Raw genomic sequence first — 22214 nt, 5'->3', positions numbered from 1 at the left:
GACAGTAAAAGACATCATATGAGGGTCGAAAAGCAATGAAGTTCGAGTTCTTTAGTGGTGCACAAGATAGGCTAAAAGCTTTGACTTTCATTATGTAGTTTGATGCAACCTATTCAAGGAGAAACTTCACCAAGTCCTTGAAGATTCAAAAGACAACCACTTTCTTGAAAGAAAATGCATTACAATGGTGGTCCACTCTTTTGATACAAGGTAGAGCACCATCAATGTGGATACAATTCAAGAAAATATTATGGTTGACAAGTATCTTTGAGGTGGACATTATGACAACTTAGAATACGTTGGACACTAACGAATGTAAAAATTTGGAGCAATATAATAAGAAGTTTTGGGATGCATTGCTCCCTATTACTTCTTATTACCCCATACCCCTTCATGAGCAAGTAGAAAAATATGTTTGTGGGCTGCCCAAAGGAATCAAGGATTTTTGCTTTAAATCCACCGTGTCCAACAAGTCTTAGCTCATAGAGACTACTATTACAACCGATACTTTGTTGCGTGGAGAGGATTCGAGCTTCCTAGAGAGTGGAAAGAAGCCAAATAAAAAGTTGTTGAAGGCTAAGAAACGGAACAGATCCGAAAATTAACCTGTAAAGAGGCCAAGACAACAAAGAAAAGACTCCAAAACATTGGGAGAATGTAGGAAATTAATGGTTGTAAATAAATGTTGTATTTGTGAACACGAGGGTCACATTGCAAGGGACTATTTCACTAGGCAGCAAACTGGAAAATCAAAAAATTGGGGAGATTCTAAAGGAAAGAAGCCCAGACCATCAGTAGGATTGGTGCCCAATGTTGTTAGTGATCAGCCTAATGATGATGCTCCTGAGTTGTGTAGGGCATGGGACAAAATTAGAGGTCAACATGCATTGATTTTCCTTGATAATGATGCACACACCAACTTTATCTTTGGTTATATGGCCGCCGGACTAAACATCAGAGAAGATGAGATGAAACCCATGGGAAAAGTTGAAATGATATATAAATGCCACGCGAAGTCTGTCATACCACTCATTGGAAAGCTTCAGTGCATATATGTGGATATATAGACAACGAAGAGTTCTTCCTCTACTTAAGGGTTGTGATGTATTCCTTGGTATGCCATGGTATCACCATATGCATGCCATGATTGATTCTCGTGCAAAAAAGATCACTATTCGATGTAAAGAAAAGGTACTTATACTTTATGTAAAGTTCAAAGGTGAACCTGTCTCTCTTGTATTTGTAGCTGTCATTTTTAAAGTAAGGAAAAATCATCTTTCAATGTGTTTGATTTTTACTAAGGATAAATATGATAGCGAGAATATTGAGAACATGTCTAAGTTAAAGAAGGATCGCATGTCATTTTTGAAAATGTATCCTGATTACTTCTCTTGGTCACTTCTAGGGCAACTACCGCCTGAAAGGCCAGAAGATCATGGCATAGATTTTATCCCTAAAAATAGCCCGCCTAATAAGCCTCCATACAGAGTCACTGCAACTCAACAGGAGAAGATTATGAGTCAAGTGAATGAGAAGTTAGAAAAAGAGTTCATGTTGATCAGCCTAGCTCATCTTCTTTTTGTTCTACCATGTCGTTGGTGCAAAAAAAGGATGGTTCATGGCATATGTGCATTGACTATCATACTCTAAAGAAAATCACAATAAAGAATCGCTTTCCGATTCCTCGGATCGATTATGTTATAGATAGATTGCAAGAAACAACCATATTGAATCGTATAGATTTTAAAAGTGGGTATCATCAGATACGCATTAGACCGGAAGATGTGCCTAAGACAGCTTTCAAGTCATCTTTTGATTGTATAAGCTTCTTGTTATGCCTTTTAGGCTTAGAAATGCTCCTGCCACTTTTAATCAGATGATGGATCGCATCTTCAGGCCACATAAAAGACTTGCGGACACTTTCTTTGATGACATGACTGTCTATTCAAAGAACGAGACAAAGCATAGAAGACACATGAACAATGTATTCAATGAAGTGTGTGAGCATAGGCTAGTTATCAATGATAAGAAATGCAAATTCTTCTTGCATGAAATCCACTTTTCGGGGCATATTGTATCAACTAATGGTTTTCACATAGACCTTGCAAAGGTTGAGGCAATACAATCACGGCCACCCTTCAGAAATGTGCATGAGATCCGCAGCTTTTTAGGTTTATGTTCTTACTACAGGAAGTATGTACATGGGTTTGCTACAATTGGATTTCCATTGTATGCTTTGCAGAAGAAGAATGTGCCGTTTAGATAGAGAGTGATGGAAATTTCAGCATTTGAAGAGTTGAAGTAAAAAAAGACTTCAAATCCTATGCTTATGTTGCCCGATCAAAGGAAGCCATTCATAGTTCAATGTGATGCATGTAGTAACAGCATTGGGACTGTTCTTATGCAAGACAGCCAACTTGTGGCTTATAAGAGCCGAATTCTTCACAGTGTAGAAAAAAATTTGCAAGTCTATGAGAAAAAGCTCTTGGCTGTAATTCATGCATTGTCTACGAGAAAACATTATTTATTTGGAGCTGATTTTTAAGAGTAGACAAACCATCAAACTTTGAGATACTTTTTGACGCAAAGAAAAGTTATTAGAGAAGCATATTAGAAGTGCAAATTTTCTCTCTATGTTTCATTTTCAGATTGTACATATTGATGGTAAAAAGAATTTTCTGGTTGATACACTGTCACGTAAGTCACAAATTTCAGCCGTCAACATGGTTTATCACAATGAGTTGGATGCCATGAAAGAGCAATATATTGCTAATTCGGACTTTGCTAATGTTTATGATCAGCTTTGCAATGGCCAAAGGCATAAACACTTTGTGCTAAGAGATGGATTTCTAACAATACATGGACGACTGTGTATTACAAAGCAATTAAGGCCGAGATTTATCATTGAAAGTTATGCTCCTTTGTATGTTGGACACAGAGGTATTGATGCCACGGTCAAGGTAGTGGAGCATTTCTCTTATTGGCTAGCTTTAAGGCATGATGTAGACCAATGTGTTAAGACATGCATCCCATGCCAAAAGATAAAGCATAATAGACAAAAGATGTTGGGTTTGTTGCAGTCCTTGCCTATTCCAAACAGCCCTTTGCAAAGCATTGCAATGGATTTATTTCTTTAGCTTCCTAGGATACCTACAAGGAATGATGAGATATGGGCTATCATTTGCAGATTTAGCAAGCAAGCCCATTTTATTCCGTGAGAAAGAAAATAAAGATTGATCATTTTGCACGATTGTTTTTGCAGCATATCTTTAAGTATCATGGTATGCCCTCTCATTCATTCAAGAAAAACAAGCAAAAAATCATAAAAATAGAACCACCTACTTGCCTGGTATAGATGGAGTAATCTAAAGTGGATTGACTAATTTTTTATGAATATTCACAGGATATTATGGATACTATTAAGAGTATGACAAGCTAGTTAGACATTTGACTAGGTATCATTAACCATTGTAATCAGTTGGCATTGAATGAGATCTTTGTAGATTAAATTGGATTCAGAGCATTACTAAAATTTATTGATTGTCTGTTTTTTGTCATTTACCTAGTGAACGCCCCTTCCAAGCCCAATCTTGTTGTGCACTTGAGACCTAATCCAAAGAGAGTAAATCAGTTAGACTCCAGATCTATTACCACATAATGTGCATGTTCTGCAGGTTTAAAAGACCTGTTGCTTTGCAGAATCTAACCCACTAGCAGCAACCTGGACTTGTGTAAAAGTTTGCACCTGCATATAACAGAGAGTTAAAATCTGAGCTCACTTACTCGCCAGACAGAAAGGATATCAGTAGTCCTTCAAACTCAAACCATCACCTGTCCCGGATACTGGTTAACAGTGGCTGTGCCTCCAGCATACTGCTGCTGCAGAAAAATAAGCCACATCTTAGGAGCATAGTATACTCACAGTCCTACTCAATAAGCAACAAACTAATGATGCCTGTGCCAACACAATAATGGTGTTCCACATCCACGGGCATACATTTTTAAATAGATCACTTTCTAAATCCACAGTAAAGACATTTCAATTCTTCACCCCCTATATATTCTTCAATTCTCAAAACAAGCACTAACGTCCCAAACTTCGACTGAAATTTCCCAAAACGTAAATGCATAATAAGAAGAAAAAGAAATACAAAGTGATGCACTATGAAGGTTTGTCACCCTCTCTCCAAAATGACTTCTAAGAATTTTTAGACTATCCATCCCAAGCTTATGTCGAGCATGTATCAAACATGTCTGTTGTGATTCCCAACCAGGTAAATCAATGAGACCAGGCAAAGTGCATAAAAACAAGAATGGTGTTAAATCATTATCTTCTGATTTCTGCCCCTCATTGACACAAATGGACTTAAGGTAAGGCAAAGACCTCCTCAATCACTAGACAGTCGTAAAGATAGGTTTGCATGCTTAGCTATATCAGTGGGACCCTGTTAACAGGTCATACTTTATGTACTTCTGCTTAGCCTAATTACTGGCGTAATTATGGTTGAGATAAAACAAAGATCACGCAGTCACACGTACGGCACAGTAGCTGGTCATCATTTACATGGAAAATCTCAATAATTTCTTGCAGAGAAATTGTATCAACTTATAGATTCAGTAAATCAGTAGATCCTACTCTTGGCACTGGACTTCTGTGAGCCAACATCCACTGAGATGGATGTGTGATAAGTCACCCTAAATCTAGCCCATAGCTTTGTGGAGGGAGCAAATTCAAAACGAAGTGGCTCTTGCACTAAAAATGTTTGGTCCCTCTCATTTATTATGAACAGCAACCCCTTACAAACCTGATGACTTAAGAAGGGAGCAACAAGACTTTACTACCACAAGAGAAACATGTCAAATCAGCAGTGCAAAACTTCCGGTTCATGCCACTGTAGGACAAGATACCTCGATGATCCCCCCCGCCCCACAAAAAAACAACCTAAGATAGGATGAGAATGGAAGGTCCAATACTTCTATGTGGAAAAAGTCCAAAACCTGTTTTTATCTTTCTACCTTCAAAGCATTAGTATTCTTTATGACAAAACAAACTTAACTTAGGGAAGTTCACCTATTCAATATGCTGCAAACATTTATTTCCTTTCGGCTGAAACCTTTCACAGATGAGACAGCTGAATAATACATTTTGAATGCATGCAAGTGAATTAGACATTTTTAGGGATCAGAATTTATACTACAATATGCGAGTTCCAAGAATGTGACACGCTAATATTCAATGCATACACTGAATAGAAAGATAACTTTAACAGTAAACTTAAACATAAATGTCATGTATTTGCTGAAAGCTAAAAGTCACATCTGTTGCATTATGAATCTGCCAGGTGCACAGTAGTGCCATCCAGATGTGCTGGTTCAAAACTTCAAAGTCCAGTCTCAGGACTCCAGTCAACATTGATCCAAGATTAAAATACAATTTCCAAATCAAAAATTCATACAAATGAAGCAGTTCAAAGTGACAAGTTTTAAATCCTGATCTCTACATCCCTAAAGCACTATTGACTAGGTGCTAGTGCTGCTGTTACTATCATCGCTCTCACTCCAACAGTCGACTAGCTGGGTGTTTCGCCCTGGCAGTGACATGGCCAGGTGATACCATGGCAGTGAAACACCTCTCTACTGAAAGACGAGATGCGTTTAACCGTGATTGTACACAAAAATCATATAAAACTTTGACCTCTGGTCACTCAAGGCCCCTTACCAGGCTTTACATCCAATACCCAACTTCAGCTAGACCAAATCTTTCACAAAAGACACATTAAATCCCAGCAGAGCCTCAGCATGATCAAAGAACAGCCCACTTGAGAGAGACAAACAGCAGGTGATATCAAAACAGGTCCCTATGGATGAGGCAATGGCAATGCAAGTCAAGCAACACCACCTCACCTAAAAGAGCACAAACCATGACAGGCTCAGCTGATGGTTTAATTGTGAAGGAGGGACCACAAGGAAAAAAGGCCAATGTGTCTCACTCACTAAATGTGATGTTGTCAAAGATCAAAGAGGATTGGGAATGTACAATATTCCCTTCCACTTCCTCCCCATTTCACCACCCTCCCCTCCTTTTACTTTCCCTCCTATTCCCCTTCACACATCACCCCTTTGTTGATTGAGCCCCTTGTAACCTCTTGTCTTTCATCTTGTGAACTAGGCATGGCACCTGGAATACATACTTTGACATGTAATCACCCCCAAGCAGGTCAAAACAACTAGTCTTAATCCTTAAACAAACAAAGTTGAACCAACATCACATTGCTGGAAGGAGCTTTACATATCAATACATTCTCTTTTCTGATCGATGCTGGAGGAGCACTCCAATATCAAACTTCTCGTTTTCTTACAACCAAAAGTAAAATGCTTTAAATTCGAGCATTTCAACCTAGACAAGAATCCAGGAAAAAACCCCTTTGTAGATTGAGCCCCTTGTACACTCTTGACTTTCAATCTTGTGAACTAGGTGTGGCACCTGGAGTACATACTTTTGACATATAATTACCCCCAACCAGATCAAAACAACTAGTCCAAATCCTAAAACAAGGGAACTTGAACCAACATCACATTGCTGGAAGAAGCTTTACATATCAATACGTTTTCTTTTCTGATTGCTGCTGGAGAAGCACTCACATATCAAACTTCTTGTTTTCTTACAGCCGCAAGTAAGATGCTTTAAATGTGAGCATTTCAACCTAGACAAGAATCCAGGAAAAAACCCCTCCCAAAAAGAAAAGCTTTGAAAAGCACTGTAAGTTTAACTTACAGGAGTCCCAACTGCTTGTTGTTGCAGCTGGAGTTGCTGCGGCTGCTGCTGCTGTAGCTGCTGCTGCTGAAGCTGTTGCTGTTGTAGCTGCTGCTGCTGCTGCTGCAGCTGCTGCTGCTGCTGTTGTTGCTGCTGCTCAATCAATATAAGCTCCTGAGGTTTCTCCCACTGCATCAGTTCAAAAACTTTTGTGTTAATTCCTTCAAGAAATAACATGCTTTACAATTGAAATTATTGCCCCAACAAGACATGATAACTATAATGCAAATGTTCAGATCCTTCAGACTTGATAAAGCTTTTATCCCATATATACCTTGCTTTCCCCTGTTGTGCTATTGTAATAATACTTGTAGCCTTCGGGAGAAGTGTGCTCTGTCCAAGGACAAGTAGTTGCAGGAGTAGATGTAGCAACAGAAGACACCACTTGAGACTGCTGGGCTTGAGGCTGCTGGGTTGGAGCTGTCCAGCTTGCCTGCATGCAGAGTTGAGAGAGTTAAATGGCTGGATAACATAAATTTAGCCAGACATTATGTACACTGAAAAGAGGGCACCTGTGATAAAGGCTGTTGAACAGCTGATATTTGCTGGTAATAAACCTGTTAAAGCAGTATGCACTGGGATGAGTACAGGTAGTCATAAAATAGCTTCATCCTAGCTCTAACATTCAGTAAATGAGTAGGTGCGGAGCATTAATTTTGGTATGCTAAGGAGCAAGTGCCCTAACAATCAAGGATCCCTGCTTCAGTGCTTTGAATAAGACGACTTAATATAATTGTTTATTTGATATAATTGCTGCCCCCCACCCCCTTTTTTTCTCATCTCCTGGCATGTTGAATTCAACTTGTGGAGGAATGAAACACAATATTGGAATATTGATAGCTACTCAAGAAACATGGTTTTCCTCCTCCCCAAGGAGAGCCAGGAGAATAGCCACATGCAAACCTTGTCCCTCAAGCATGTTGTGTCATTGTCAGGAGAACACAGTTTGTTCCCCATCAGAAGTGGAGATTTGCTAATTGTTCTGCATTACGGATGGCACTCAAGAAGTATCAAGAGTAGCTACATGCAGACCTTGTCCCTGAAGCATGTTGTGTCAATGTCAGAAGAACAAAGGTTGTTCCCATCAGAAGTGGACATTACGGATGGCACTCAAGAAGTATCAAGAGTAGCTACATGCAGACCTTGTCCCTGAAGCATGTTGTGTCAATGTCAGAAGAACAAAGGTTACTCCCATCAGAAGTGGACATTACGTATGACACTCAAGAAGTGTCACCTTTACAATGAGCCAGTACACCTCTAGGAGCAAGAAGAGAGAGGTAGGCAGTTCATTCAAGCACTGCCATTAAATAAGAGGGAATGCAGGTATGAGTTCTTGTATAAGATGAAGGACCTCAAAAAGCGGACTTTTGAAGTATAACAACTCCAAGAGGCTGAAATCATTTGGTTGTGAAACTTTTGAAACATGTATCTGAAACTTGTGTTATATGTGAAGTGCAGTGTAGTCCATCCTCCAATGACCATTCTCGAACGGATGTTCAACTTGTGTCAAGGAGTGCTAGTGTCATCATCTTCTGGTGGTCTCCTTCAAAGAGGAGCATGAAAGAGCATGGGGGCCTTCCACACCTTTCATGGTTTCCTAGCAATCAGCTACACCGCCTTAAAGAGTCGCGTGTTCTTTTGGTCACCGAGATCTTAGTACCATAGTTTCCAAAAACAGTGTTTCGAGCCTGCTGAAACAGGACAGCCGTTTTTGGTCATTTCCATTTTTTGAAAACACTGTTTCCGGCAGGTCAAGGGATGGACAAGGTAAAACCCCCTTTTGTGGCTGCGTTTTGTTTTTGCCTGCTCATTTCACATCCTTTCTGATTGTTTTCACCCAATTGCACCTGCACAAAACTGCTGCAAACCTGCCCCAGCCCGCCCAACTACTGCACACCAGCCCAGGGTCACCTCAACAATGCTGAAAGCTCTCTTCTCGAAAGGTAAGCTTCAGCCTGTTTTCCAGAAGATTTCTTCTGCGATTTTCTGCCAAGTTATATGAATATTTTTGTCTTGCCAGCCATGTGCACACTATTTCAGCCTTGTGTTCCATTTGTTTGTGAGCATTCAACCTGTTTTACTGCAGATTTCAGACCAGAATTTCTGCAATTTTCAGCCAAGATATAAGAAATTTCTGATCTTGCCAGCCATTTACACACTACTTTAGGCTTGTGTATCGTTTGTTTGATGTATGGGCAGCTTGGAGCCAACAAATTACCATGGGCCCCAATCATAATTGGCACCATGTTACTCTTTTAAACTCCTACAAGAGGTCAAGTGGATCTAAAAACTGGAAATGCATTTACTATGGCATGGTGAAGACAAAGAGGATCACTAGGGTCAAAGACCAGCTTGCCCATGTGCCAAGAAGGGTCTCAGCTCCATGTGCAAATGTGCCAAGAGATGTGAAGCTTTCTCTTGATCTATGGACGAGGCTTCCAATGGCTGATGCAGAACAAGACCAAGACTTCGCTGCAACTCAATAGGAGGGTAGCATAAGTGCAGTTGGACCATCAAAGAGAAGTAAGGTTGCATCAAATCTTGCTATAAATGTCTCACTTTCAGCTTTGGTCTCTGACTCACATGCAACGAGGACTCCTTTGCCTCAACATAATGTTTCAAGTGCTTCTAGAGATTCACTACACAGGGCGCATACAAGCTACTATGTAAAAGCAAGGTATAGATACGACAACTTGAGAGTTACCAAGATTGTTCATTAGGTGTGCCATCCCCTTCAAAATCACATTAGATGTGAGTGGGAGGGCCAATCCTCAGAGGCACTACGCACATGCGAGCTCAGAAAGGACGAGGCGTGCATTGAAGTTCAGTTAGAGCCATTGAAAGATGCATGGAAGTATAGGAGCACTCTCTTGTGTGATGGATGGTTGGACAAACATAGAACAAAAGTGTATAATGTCCTGGTCTCAAGCTGTAAGGACACTATGTTTGTGAAGCCATTGATGCCTCTTTGCTAGGCCTTACTATGGCAGGTGCATTTATATGGCAGCACTTGCAAGATGTCATCTTGCAAATTAGGCCCAAATATGTTTTGCAGATTGTGATTGATAAGGGAAGCAATTGTATCTCTATGGGCAACATGTTAAGAGGAGGAGTTTCCAACCATTGTATGGTCACCATGTGCTTCTCACTGTATTTCCCTCTTCATCATGCGGACCACACATTGCCTTTTTCACCCACCTTCTTTTTCGGAGTAGCATTTGCATGTTTTGGCTTAATATCAAAAAATGAAGCTTTCTCTTTACCTTTCTGGCTAGCCCCAAAATCTTGGTCTATAACATACATAATGGACTTTTTAAATCTAGTTTGTTTTTCTTGTAGTAAACATAAACAAACCCATCAAATGACAAAGAACTCAAACTAATTTTCATCATTAAAAAAAGAGTAGATGCAAAATTCTGATAAGAATGATAAATGTGAAATTCAATGGATTGAGGACATTTTCAGCATTGCCACAAGTATAGTCAATTTTGTGAGGAGGAGGCCCAAGGTCCTTACTATCTTCCACTCATTTAGCCACACCTTGAGCTCTTCAAAACATTTACCACCATATTTGCCTACACCATCATTATGCTTGAGAGATTGGTGTGCACTCACAAGGAGTTGGTGTGCACTATGTGGTCTAATGAGTTTATGCAGTGGAATGAATATGATTATCCAAAGACCACGGCATTTCGATGCAATGTCATGAATTATACTTAGTGAAAAGAGATGGAGGCTATGGTGAGAACTCTCAATCCTATCTACATAGTGCTACGCATCACCAATATAAAGGATAGCACCATGGAACTCCTTTATGAATACATAAATAAGATAGGAGAGGCTATCAAAAAGATACGTTTCTACCCTAGGACAAGTAACTCTTTATTTTGCAAATTGATATTATATGTGTGAAATTTAAATAATCATTCTTGAATTGATATTTTCACATGTTTGTTCAATATTAAGATCTTTAGGATTGCTTAAATTATAGCAATATAGGAGAGAAGACAGAATTGATCTCATAGACCAATTCATGTAGTGACCCATGTCTTACATTCTCTTTGGCGAGATGATGAGCAATGTGAGAGTGAGGAGCTAGAGAAGGGATTCATAGAGTATATGACAAAGGTGATTGGTGGTAACGTGTCTATATTTCGAAGGATTGAGGATAATCTCTTAGCATTTTGCAATGAGAGCTTGTATTTAGGTAGAGAGACCACGAAGTTAAGAGAGACTCAACTTTCGCCTATCTCGTGGTAGAAAAGGTATGAAAATTGTGCACCCACACTAGTAATTTTCAACCCCGAGAATCCTATAATATACATAATGTCATCTATATAGATTATTATCATCGCATAGTTTGATTCTTATGGCTCCATTTGTACTTCTATTTGAATGATGATTTATAAAAATGCATTGTTTTATTGAGTGCTCTCACAAGATTGTAACTCATGCCCTTATGAGAGATTGGAATACTTGGACTCTTTCCATGCAAAGAAAAGAAATAAGCTTAATAGTGCTAAATTACAGAGATTAGTATTAACAAGATCCATATAGAGAAGGTAAGTTTATTCCAAATATTACATCAAAGGAGCATGATATACACACTCTTGCATTTCATATTCATAAACATATAAAACACCTCTTTTAAGCTTTCAAAAAAGCCCAACCATAAAAAATATGCTTGAACTTTTGTAATCAGTACATGAGCCACACTTTGCGTATATGAAGTCTCACAGTCCTTTTTTATCTCCAATGAAATATGTTTCTAACTTTTTAAGAAACTCGTATGAAACCCATAAAACCCATTTCAAACCCCTAACAATTATATTCGCAATGTCAAAGAGCCATAAATGGAGCTGGCACTTCAATTGTTCCAAGAGATTTAGGAACTTTTGATACTTCTAGTTCATCAATTGATATCAACAATGATGACAACACCTCCCCTGGTGTAATTCTACAAATGCTTGATTTCACTTCGCTCATGTTTTTTCCATGGCTAGCTAGTGGGCTCTTGTCATTTAGTCTTGACTCTTTAGATTGCCTTTTTTTCATGTATCGTGATCTACTATGATCTGTCGTTGCTCACATCATCATCAATCTCATGAACTTAATCTTTAAGTTTTAAGTCATGACTATTGAACAACAAATATTATGAGGTTATAGTTTTGATTCAAATTTTATGTGATATGTCACATTTTGACTATTTTATTTCAAAATATTGTAAGTTACTTTCAATTGCAGCTTGCAAAACTGATAACGGTATGAAATTGCACAATGTGAATCATGGATCTTGAAACCTTTTATTAAAAGTTAACTCGATGATTTTAGTCTTCTAGTATGTTGAGGGTTTATATTATAGTTTATTGGTATTTTTGAAAATATTTTTTCCACAAAAATTTCAAACGGCTGAAACTCTAAAAAACTTCATTTCTTCCCATTTTTGAAATTTCCAAAACACATGGAAACTATGGATCCTACGCTTCACTTTTAGCCAAAGAGCATTTGTGGAAAGAAAACTCCAAAGGCAAAAGCACATCTTCACGCATTCCTATTACAGTACCTTTTGTTTCATATGAGAAATATTGATACTACTCATTCTTATATTTCTTCCTTCTCTCCTTGAAATTATCTATTAGATTCTCTTCCAATGCTTTCAATAGCTTAGGATTAGAATCCACAAGCATAGTTTAGGTCTCATGCCTTCTATCTTTGTGTCTTCTAGAAGTTCATTTCCATTTCCACACATTGGCTTAGATTATTCAAAGCTAGGCCCTAGGCCTTTGCTATAGGATTTTCTTCTTACCCAAAGGTACATACTACTTTGCACCATAGTATTTCAATGCACATCAACTAATGGTTTAAGACAAATGTAACAATAGTATTTATTTTTTCAATCACAAGCTCTACCCATTCCAACTTGCCAATGTCTTTCAACAAATTATTTTAAGCATGTGCCATGCAATAAGAATTGTAATGTGTGAATATGTATACTAAACAATATCATTTGCGACCCTATTTGTAGGCTCCCCATCCACGTAAAGTCCAATAACCAAATAAAGACAAACCATCTCAATGCTACTAATCCATTCTATTGTAAGTACTTTGGTTGGCTTATCAATTTTAATAGTATTATAAGAGTTAAAATACATCTCACCACACAAATATACAACCACAACACCCTGAATGGATTGCCTTCAAGTATCCGATCACCCATCTATAATCAAAGTTAGCCCATTTGTTTTCCGTTAACTCCTATTTTTTTCCATTAGCTCCTAATGTTTTCAATTGTAATCTCCACCGCACATCTCTCCTTCTCTTAAAGAGTGGTGGAAAAGGACTCGAAGGACAGTGAAACATATAACGGTCTTGCTTCTATAATTTTATTACACATATCCTCAAAGAACTCAAATCTCATTGCATTAAAAGCAATATAATCATGATAAAAAATATTGAAACTGTCATTTTTGCATCCTTCTTGTCCCTAGCATCCACATGTATTAAGAGTAGTCTATCTAATATGCATCACTAAAGGTGTTGCACATATTGCAAAGCCATGCATCTCAAAGGAACCACCACCTATGTTGCTAGTGATGGGAGTTGTCGTGGATAATGGCCTAAAACTGGCTTGCTAGATGCAACAATAGTGTCAATGCCAAATAAATGTGGATCTATTGTCACTCATCATAATTCTCTTCTCTCTTAAAATATTATTTTACTCTGTAGTCTTAATCTAAAGAAATTGCTACTTCTCTTGAGAGAGATTCTCACAAAGAGCACTTAACGGCTTGCCTCTCCCAAAAAATGAACTCTTACTTGGTTTGCCCCACATGTTCTTTCATAGCTACAAAAGGTGTATTTCCAATGCCGTGATCCCCCTCTTAATGGTGGCCTTTTAACCTTGACCTCACACCACCACAACCAATCATCATCTATCCCTACCACCAATATGAGAGATAGGAGCTTGAGAAGATGTTTTCAAAAGGACTCAAGAAGATGATACCATGGCATCGAGCAAACTCAAGTCGGATTGTTATGAGAGAGAGAGAGAGAGAGGCTTGCTATTTGCTAGTATTCCAAGACAATCTACACAACAAGCTTAAACTTGCACAAAGCCAACAAAGCTAGGCAAACAACGATACCAACACTAAGTAGATAGTCTGAAGTCAAGATTGCACTCTCTATTGCAGTCTACGTAGTGCGCACACATGTGAAAGAGTCAAGGCTGGTTCATTGTTGTATACTAGAGTCTAATGGGCACATGCAAGTTGAGCTGGCACAGACAAGTGACAGTTTTAGTGCAGCTTGCAGATGGCGCACGTGATAGTTGACATGGGCAGCAATATCTTCACCAAAGCTCTTATGAAGGATCTCCTTCGAATTCATCTTTAGAGACTTGGCATTGGGTTGAGAATGTATTTCACTTTGTGGGTGGACATTGAGGGGGGTTGTTAGATATGCTCAATGCCCCACCCTCATAAAAGGTGTCACCGATGATCCATGGTGCTCAAAGTTGTAAGGCCTCCATTATGAGGAGAATCCGTGGATAGTTGGAGGCCGAGGAGGATATCATATTTTCTATGGCTGCTGGCACATGGAGGCTTGGCAGTGGAAAGCTAGGCCGCCCAGATGCAGGAGGGAGGTTGTAAGCGCTGCACACAGCAGCCTCTGGAAACCCTAAAGCATTGCCTTTGGGCATGTGAGGCCGCGCAGCTCGTGTGGAGAGAAACATGCCGCATCCTTCGCCATATAGCACCCAGCCTTAGATGTATCTCATGGGGAGCTTTCTACTCTCGCAAGCGGTCAATCAGGGCTATAATCTTTTGTATGAGGCCGAGATGCAAGACACGATATTAATTATTGAGGTAGGTTCGTGCGTAGTGGTCGGTTTAGAGGCTCTACTCATCCGCCAAGTTCTGGAGCCCACAGCAGACCGCTCTAAGGTATGGGAGATCATAGGCAATCTTACTGGTTGGCATATCTAGAAGGCGCGGTGTCAGGAGGCTTTCAGCGGAGAGACTTTGAACATAGGCAACCTTAGTTGGTACATGTGACACAGTGTTCATCAATAGCAGACAAGTACGTTATACACGCGAAAGCAACACAGTACATGAAACTGGTCTATGACTCACATAAAGCAATAGTTCCTTTAATTAACACATGTCTTTACACACACACACATAAGCAGAGACCTCACTCCCTCGCTCAACACCAGATTGGCCCCGAAGACCGGCGCCCCTCTCGGTATTTCTTTATCAATTAAAAGATGGAAAATTAGAAAAATGATAATGTTCCAAAATACATAACCTGTGAACTATTGGTTTTCATCTCTTCTGAGTAAATCCCAGCTGCATAAGAACAGTACAGCATGTCCAAATCAACATCCCTTTTAGGAAAGCATTTTCTGTGACCAAAACTCAATGATTCCTCTGCCGAATTGCAATCTGCAGATCTCTGAATTCATTGTTCTTATTGTCCAACATGTGCAGAGTTCATTGTTCTTACTATCCAGCACACTGTTCTTACTGTTCAGCATGTGACCAAAACTCAATGATTCGTGTGCAAAATTACAGTCTGAAGATCTCTGAATTCACTTTTCTTATTGTCCTACATTTTCTGTGACCAATACTCAATGATTCATGTGCAGAATTTCAGAGAAAACACAGAATTGTACCTTCGATGGAATCAGCCCATCATACGAAGCATTTCCTCTGAGAATAGAGAGAGTTGATCACAAAGATCAAGCTCTACTTCTGTACTTGAGTCAGAGACGTAGAAGTACTCTCCATGGCTGATTTTCTTGCGGCAAACTACCCTCAGCTCCTCAAAACTTCATTCTTCCCTCTGCTTCTTATGCCTATTACGTTTTTTTTAATGCTCTCTCTCTCTCTCTCTCTCTCTCTCTCTCTCTCTCTCTCTCTTTTGGGAATTTGGGTCATATGGCATACATGTAACAATTTTTCTGTTTAAACCTTGTGGTCTAAAATTCTCCACGATCAGTGCAAAATTTGACCCCGGCACAAACCAAAGAACTAATCCTCATGCAAAAACGACGATAATGACGCGAACACATTCTAGGGTCCAAAAATAGTAACTCCCTAAATTTTAGGGATGGTAATCCCTGCATTTCTCAAGTTCTTCTGAGCAACTTTTATCATTGTGACCACATCAAAAAGTATAATGTGGCTCAGTTACGGTGACTTTTATTCCATGAACATTCTCACATGTGCATCTTCTGTTTTGGCCAGGCTCATTGTCCTGCACTATCTCCAGTGGCTAAGCGCACAGTCCCAAACCACTCGCATTCTGTTCTTCAGTGCCCATTCAATATGGAACCGATTCTAAGGCTCAAACAAACCATTAGTCCAATTTGTCCCAATGACTCTCTTTTGGCCATGCAAAGATCCCGGCTTATTCCAAGAGAACTTTGGGGGTAAAAAGCAACAACAACAAAAGAAAAAAAAAATATTTATATAAGTAAATAAGAAAAGCAATTGTAAAAAATATCACCACCTAGTGACAGTACAAACGAAGGTACAAAACACATAATATAAAAAAAGCGGCATTTGACAAGGTATGGGATACTTATGCTCCACGCCATGTGGCATCCCTAACATGTCCTACTCTGTCTTAAAACATGTCTTGCTTTGATGGAATCTCACATGGAAACAACCTTGTCTAGAGTCATGCTTAGATCAGATCCCACGTTTCTAAACAACATTTGGAGCTTGCATCCCTTGTGGCTATGATCTCCGTTTTTGTTACATACATCTTTGCATCATTGTCATCATTGTAAAAGGACACTTCGGCAAGTGAACGATCCTTATCAGAGCACAGTCCAAGAGGCACCTTGTTACATGAGCATCTCCTTCTAGGCATTACTCCTCTACAATAGAATTATGTTATGTATATATAATACGCTCTTAGGCGAGATGAAAGCTTACAAAAAGTAAGCATCGTTCCAAGGTGAAAACCCATGCATTTTATAGCACGATCACATTTTACCTCATCAAGCAAGTTACTTCTTATCACACAGTTCACCCAAGATCCTAAGCAGCTACCATATTGCATTAAACAGCCCCAAACGGGCATTTTTTGCTTTTTTGTACAAAATGTCTTAGTTGTGCAACACCCTAGAAAGTTTATTTGACACATTCTATAAAAAGGACTCAATGTGTGCACTAATCATCCCCTTATCCCTTAATTCGATGTAATGATCACTCCATCACCATCATTACCTCTACATCAGCTATGTTGACATCAATATTGCAAGACAGCCTTAGCATCCTCCATTAGTTAAAAAGCTCCCTAATTTTCAATCTCCACTACTCTCCTTGTTACCAATTCGCTGCCCAAACCATATGCATGTCCATTCAATATGAAATTCGGTACTTTGCTATGTTTCGCGTCCATTTAAAGTGTAACACACTCCCTCAACATCTCTCAATTTGCATCCTTAAGAGAGTCTCTGTTGGAAAGCCCTCCAATCCTTAAGCATTCCTTGTACATCATACCTCTATACACTTGGCTTATTCATTGAGTCTCATCCCTTTCATCTCTTTCCCTTTTTTAATTCATTTGTTAATCATATGGTCGTTCATACACTCTTCTTTCTCTGCAAAGTTCAAACACTCTGTTGAGCAACTATATCATTCAATACCGTTTTGTTTCTCTCCCTCATTTCTATTTTTGGTTTCCATTTATAGACCCAAAAAGGCTTTTTGGGCACCTTCCAAGAGAGTTGAGGCTCCACACGAGAGACTTCAATGAGCGACACTCTAGACAACCTATGCCTATATATATAGCATTGACTCCACCTATTGACCCATTCCACATTCATTCCTTCCAACGTGATGTCATTCTTTTTTTTCTCTCCACTGCTACTCACACCCCACCCAGAGAACATTACAATTCACAGTCTTAATCTCTCTCTGCACCAAGTGCCCTGTCTTCTTCACCTTCTAGGCTGTGTTTTGGGCTATATTTCCTTCCTCCACCTAGCGACCATCTCCACCATTTAATATCAAATTCTACTTGCACTTTCGGCTGCAGATTCTCTTCTTCCACCTGGTGACCATCTTCATTTGGTGTCAACAAGCATCGACACTTTTGCTGCCAAATCACCCCTCTCTACCTAACAATTGTGCTCTTCACCTCGCATCAACATCTCAAGCCATGTTTCACAGTCTAACACCTCCCTAGCGTCAATGACAACTCCGATGGGTACTTGTATCTCAAACACCTAAGTTTTTTGCAATTCCTACTCCATCAAGGGCTAGATTTCCTCATCTAGCATGCCATCTTGTTGATCCTCGTCTTTCGGAGTACATGTTCATAGCTAATGATCTTCTTCCTTGACTCCCGCCGAAACAAAGGACTGTGTTTCACTCCCTCAACAGTTGATCTTCACCTTCTACATACATCTTCGACATCCCACCGTCCATAGGACTGCATTTCACTCCCTTCACTATGTAGGTGTTGCTGCCTAATCAAGCAAGACAGTGCAATCATCTTCAGAGCTTTGGCTCCATTGTATCAACTTTGTTCACTTAGCACCATTCAATGCTTCAACTTCTTCTCCTTCTATGTTTGCTAAGTTTCCCTTTCCTCAGTGTTTACCATACACACACTCTGTTTCCTCCTATAAACCCTATTGTCTCTCTGTCTTGCTTTCACAGTAGTCATTTCTTGACATGGTATCTTATATGCTCTAATACCATTTCTTGACATGTTCTCCTTACCTTCACTCTTTGTTGGAGACTTTTGTGGGCATTAGAAATTCTCTCTTGCAGCAATGTCCATGTTGTTTATTTATCCTAGCATTTTAAATGATGAGCAACTTTTGATTCTAGAATATTTTGCACTTCAGATGTATTGCAACATTATTCGAAAGCAAAACTTTACTATATTCAAGTGCTCTGTCATCCATCCAGTTGTGATTAGTATGCTCATAAATAAACTTAATTGGCAACAAATCGTAACTTGAAAATAATTGAGAACAAAAAGTTCAAGACTATGGTGGGAAAGGCTGGTTCCGCTCATTCCAAAGACACAATTATCTCCCACTTAGGGTCTGATAAGATTCTAAAGAATGGAACACAAGCCAAAACAAGAGAGCATGAAGCACAGATCCTTCACCACTTAGCTTTGTCTCCAACAAAACAAAGCACTCCTTGGAAGACCCTCAAGACCCCAGATCCTACACAAGTATTAAGTATCTCAATAACAACTGGCTCTAATAAGTTAGGAGAGAGTTTGTCAGGAAATATCTACCAAAAAGACTGTTAGAGATCCGTATCACCCTCGCCTGAATAATATTTAAATACGGCTCTAGAAAGAAAAAAAACCTCTAATTACACTTTGAAGGGAGCTTTATCCGGTCAAATACCTGCTGTGGCTGTGTTTGTACTTGTTGTGGGGATTGTTGTTGTTGAGTTTGTAAAGGCTGTGATGGTTGTGCCTGACTTTGTAATTGTAAAGGCTGCACTTGATGCTGTGGTGCCTGCAACGGCTGTACAGCTTGCAGTGGCTGCTGCTGCACTTGAGGCTGCTGAAATTGCTGTCCCTGAAGTTGTTGCAGTGTTTGTCCGAGAACCTGTTGCGGAATAGACTGCAGGACCTGCAACTGTGGATTAACTTGCACAGTTGACAATTGAGATGGCTGATGAGATTGAACATGCGGACTCTGTGGTTGCTGCATGGCCGGCACTACTGGCCTCAGCTGGCCCGTTTGCAGCATGGCCTGTGCCTGCACTGATTGAGGTATAGTTTGCTGCTGCTGCTGCTGCTGCTGCTGTACACCAAGCATTGCAACCTGCTGTGGTGCAGACTGTACCACATGCAACCCAGATGTTGGCAGGTGTCCACTTGAAAGTGCCTGAGCTTGAGGCTGCTGCACTTGGACTTGAGAAGTTGGATGCTGCCCAACACTTGAAGCTTGATGCAGAGATGCAGCTGAAGTATAAGCGCTCTGCTGCTGAAGCACCATGGAAGTTCCTCCCATCATATGCTGTTGTGCATGCTGCTGTTGTGCTGAACCTTGATGAGAATATTGTAAAGACTGCTGTGAATATGCAGGAGGCTGTTGTGTATATGGTTGTGCCTGTTGACCATAAGGCGGCTGCTGCCGCAAAGATCCCGTCCCATGACCCTGGCCACAAGAGAGGTGAGACATAGTGCTGCCGTCAAAATCATGCTCATTCTATAAAATAAAGTGCTTACATGATGGTGGGAGCCTGCAGCAGCCACTCCCCCCTGGCTGGCAATGTTGCTTGCGGACCCAAGTGATAAAGGTTGAGGGAGCCCATTGGCAGCCGATCCAAACAAACCACCCTGAAAACACAAGTTAGGTTTAGTAAGCTAAACTAATCCAAGTCCTTTTGGTTGGCTCCAGTCACCCCAGATAGAGACAGCTTGGATGTTCACCATGGAAGGAGCATTTAATGATCCCCTTGCAGGTCCTTGCATTTCATAAGGTGTGTTTGCAGCTTGACTCATTGGTCTCAAACCTGGCATCCCTCCATGATGCCATCCAGATGGGGGAGGCCGTCCTCCAGAAAGGCTACCTGGTCTAAGATCTACTACTCTGCAACAAGAAGAGACGAATTTAATTCCTTGAACAGGATTAAGCTTCAAAATTTCCAACCTGGAAAAACAGTCTTTCATACCTAGGCCCAGAAGGTGAATAACCTGGTCTTGGACTATAACTTGATGGACCAAACCCTGGACCACCAACTCTGGAATGTAAAGCAGCCACTTAGTCCCTTTCTTAACTATATGAACAACACAATTTTCAGCATTGTGATGTTAACCCTACACAAAATCAACCTTGTGTCAGCAGTCCTGACCCTTTTTGGTTCAGCAAATCGCACTGTTAATGGCTGATCACAACCCTGTCAAAACAAACAATTGTTAGACAAGAATATCCATCATCCCACCTAGCATTAAGACAATTGCAGGGTAAAAGCTTTACCCGCATGATGTAGGAACCATTTAGAGCATTTATTGCAGCCAGGGCCATTTCACGAGCTGGGTATTTAACAAATGCACAACCTGGAAAAGTTTCAGGTAAAGCTTACGCCCACGATCTATTTGCTGGCAATTTCAGGAGACAACTATATGGAAAACTCACCACGGCTATTTTTCGACTCATCCCTCATTATGTAGACATCATCAACTCGCCCGTACCGAGTAAAAATCTACAATAAGGTTAAAATTATAAGGAAAAACACAAACACAACAAAAAGTAACCTTTGCAAGGCGGTAAACTATCAGAAAAATTACAAACAACACAAAGCAACATTTGCACGTGCACCACAATAAATCCAAGATAAAAAGGGTCTCATACTGCAATAGCAAACTAAATAGAAGTAGCATCCAACCACTCAATATTATTCGCACAATGGATTAGTATAAAACACTTACATCCATCCTTTAAGTAACAACATTATGAGAGAAAATGCAGCACTACATTGCTGTAAGCTTCTGCTTAATATTCAACGTCACAGCACAGATAAGCTCTCCACTTTCAAGCTCAACTTTACAAATAGCATATGCACCATACCCCAGATAAATGAAGAAAACCAGTATCTTCTAACAAGCAACCATTTACTTTGCAAACCATTACCCACATAAATACAGAAAACCAGTGTCTACTTAGAAGGAACCATTTATTTTGCAAAAACTAAAGGTAAAGGTTAACAAATGTAGAAAAGTTCCAACTACAAGCAAAACCACATATGCCCCACTGACATGAGATGTCAAGAAAGAAGCATTCAAATAAATTCCACTCTCTCAAAGCATCCAAATCAATCAGTTCAATTGATGAGACACTGCCCTTTCTTGAGCTCAACATACATACTTCTTCTATCTCCTTTTCAGTTGCTTGTCTGTTGACACAACCAACAAAAAGCTTATGTTCCAGCGCTCCTGTGGACATTGGCATGAGCATGTAGCTTAACATTTGACATACTACATCAAATACGAGTCCAAAAAAACAAAAGCAATAACACTGCTTTCATTGTCAAACAAAAGAAAAATGACTGCTACAAATACTGGAAAAGACACCACTTTCTAAGTTTGTCATTGCATTCCAAAACAAATTCAACAAGCCATGCACTCAGCAGTCTGCAGAATAAATTAAATCACTTGGCACAAAATAAATAAATTTCACCTAAACAATAACCCTGTTTATACTATGATAACCCTGCACACAACAAGTCATTAAGCTGCGCTAATTTTGATCTTGAGTGATCCATCTTGTAGGCAAAAAGAATTACCACTAATTTAGATAATAATGCATAATGATCATACTGTAAGCCCAGTGCATGCAATAAAAATCATGAAAGCCATAAAGGGCTTTCAAAAATCAGCATGTAGCAGGATGTCCATCCTTTGAATA

The 22214-nt window shown here is 39.7% G+C and overlaps 1 protein-coding gene across 11 annotated transcripts in view; it reads right to left on the bottom strand.

The window, feature by feature from the left end:
• The window catches only part of FCA (flowering time control protein FCA), a 56843-nt gene that overhangs the window by 7655 nt on the left and 26974 nt on the right, over positions 1-22214 (bottom strand). For 4 of the 11 annotated variants that reach the window (XM_087685911.1, XM_087685918.1, XM_087685912.1 and 1 more), the window contains 14 exons: positions 21675-21742; positions 20946-21012; positions 20787-20866; positions 20642-20706; positions 20482-20550; positions 20240-20399; positions 20036-20146; positions 19203-19964; positions 7327-7371; positions 7089-7247; positions 6776-6943; positions 3832-3879; positions 3686-3745; positions 3563-3608 (listed from right to left, as the gene is read on the bottom strand). In XM_087685911.1, the coding sequence (XP_087542037.1) occupies positions 3563-3608; positions 3686-3745; positions 3832-3879; positions 6776-6943; positions 7089-7247; positions 7327-7371; positions 19203-19964; positions 20036-20146; positions 20240-20399; positions 20482-20550; positions 20642-20706; positions 20787-20866; positions 20946-21012; positions 21675-21742 (1908 nt within the window). Of the gene's footprint in view, positions 1-3562; positions 3609-3685; positions 3746-3783; positions 3880-6775; positions 6944-7088; positions 7248-7326; positions 7372-19202; positions 19965-20035; positions 20147-20239; positions 20400-20481; positions 20551-20641; positions 20707-20786; positions 20867-20945; positions 21013-21674; positions 21743-22214 lie in introns of all 11 variants that reach the window. The other 7 variants (XM_087685915.1, XM_087685913.1, XM_087685914.1 and 4 more) reach the window with 7 other exon arrangements.

The sequence above is a fragment of the Lygodium microphyllum genome, chromosome 10 (assembly GCF_053477565.2).
Source record: "Lygodium microphyllum isolate KBCC chromosome 10, Lygodium_microphyllum_v1.1.10, whole genome shotgun sequence".
Classification (NCBI taxonomy): domain Eukaryota; kingdom Viridiplantae; phylum Streptophyta; class Polypodiopsida; order Schizaeales; family Lygodiaceae; genus Lygodium; species Lygodium microphyllum.
Note: the sequence above shows the minus strand (reverse complement) of the source record. Positions and strands in the feature narration are given on the sequence as shown.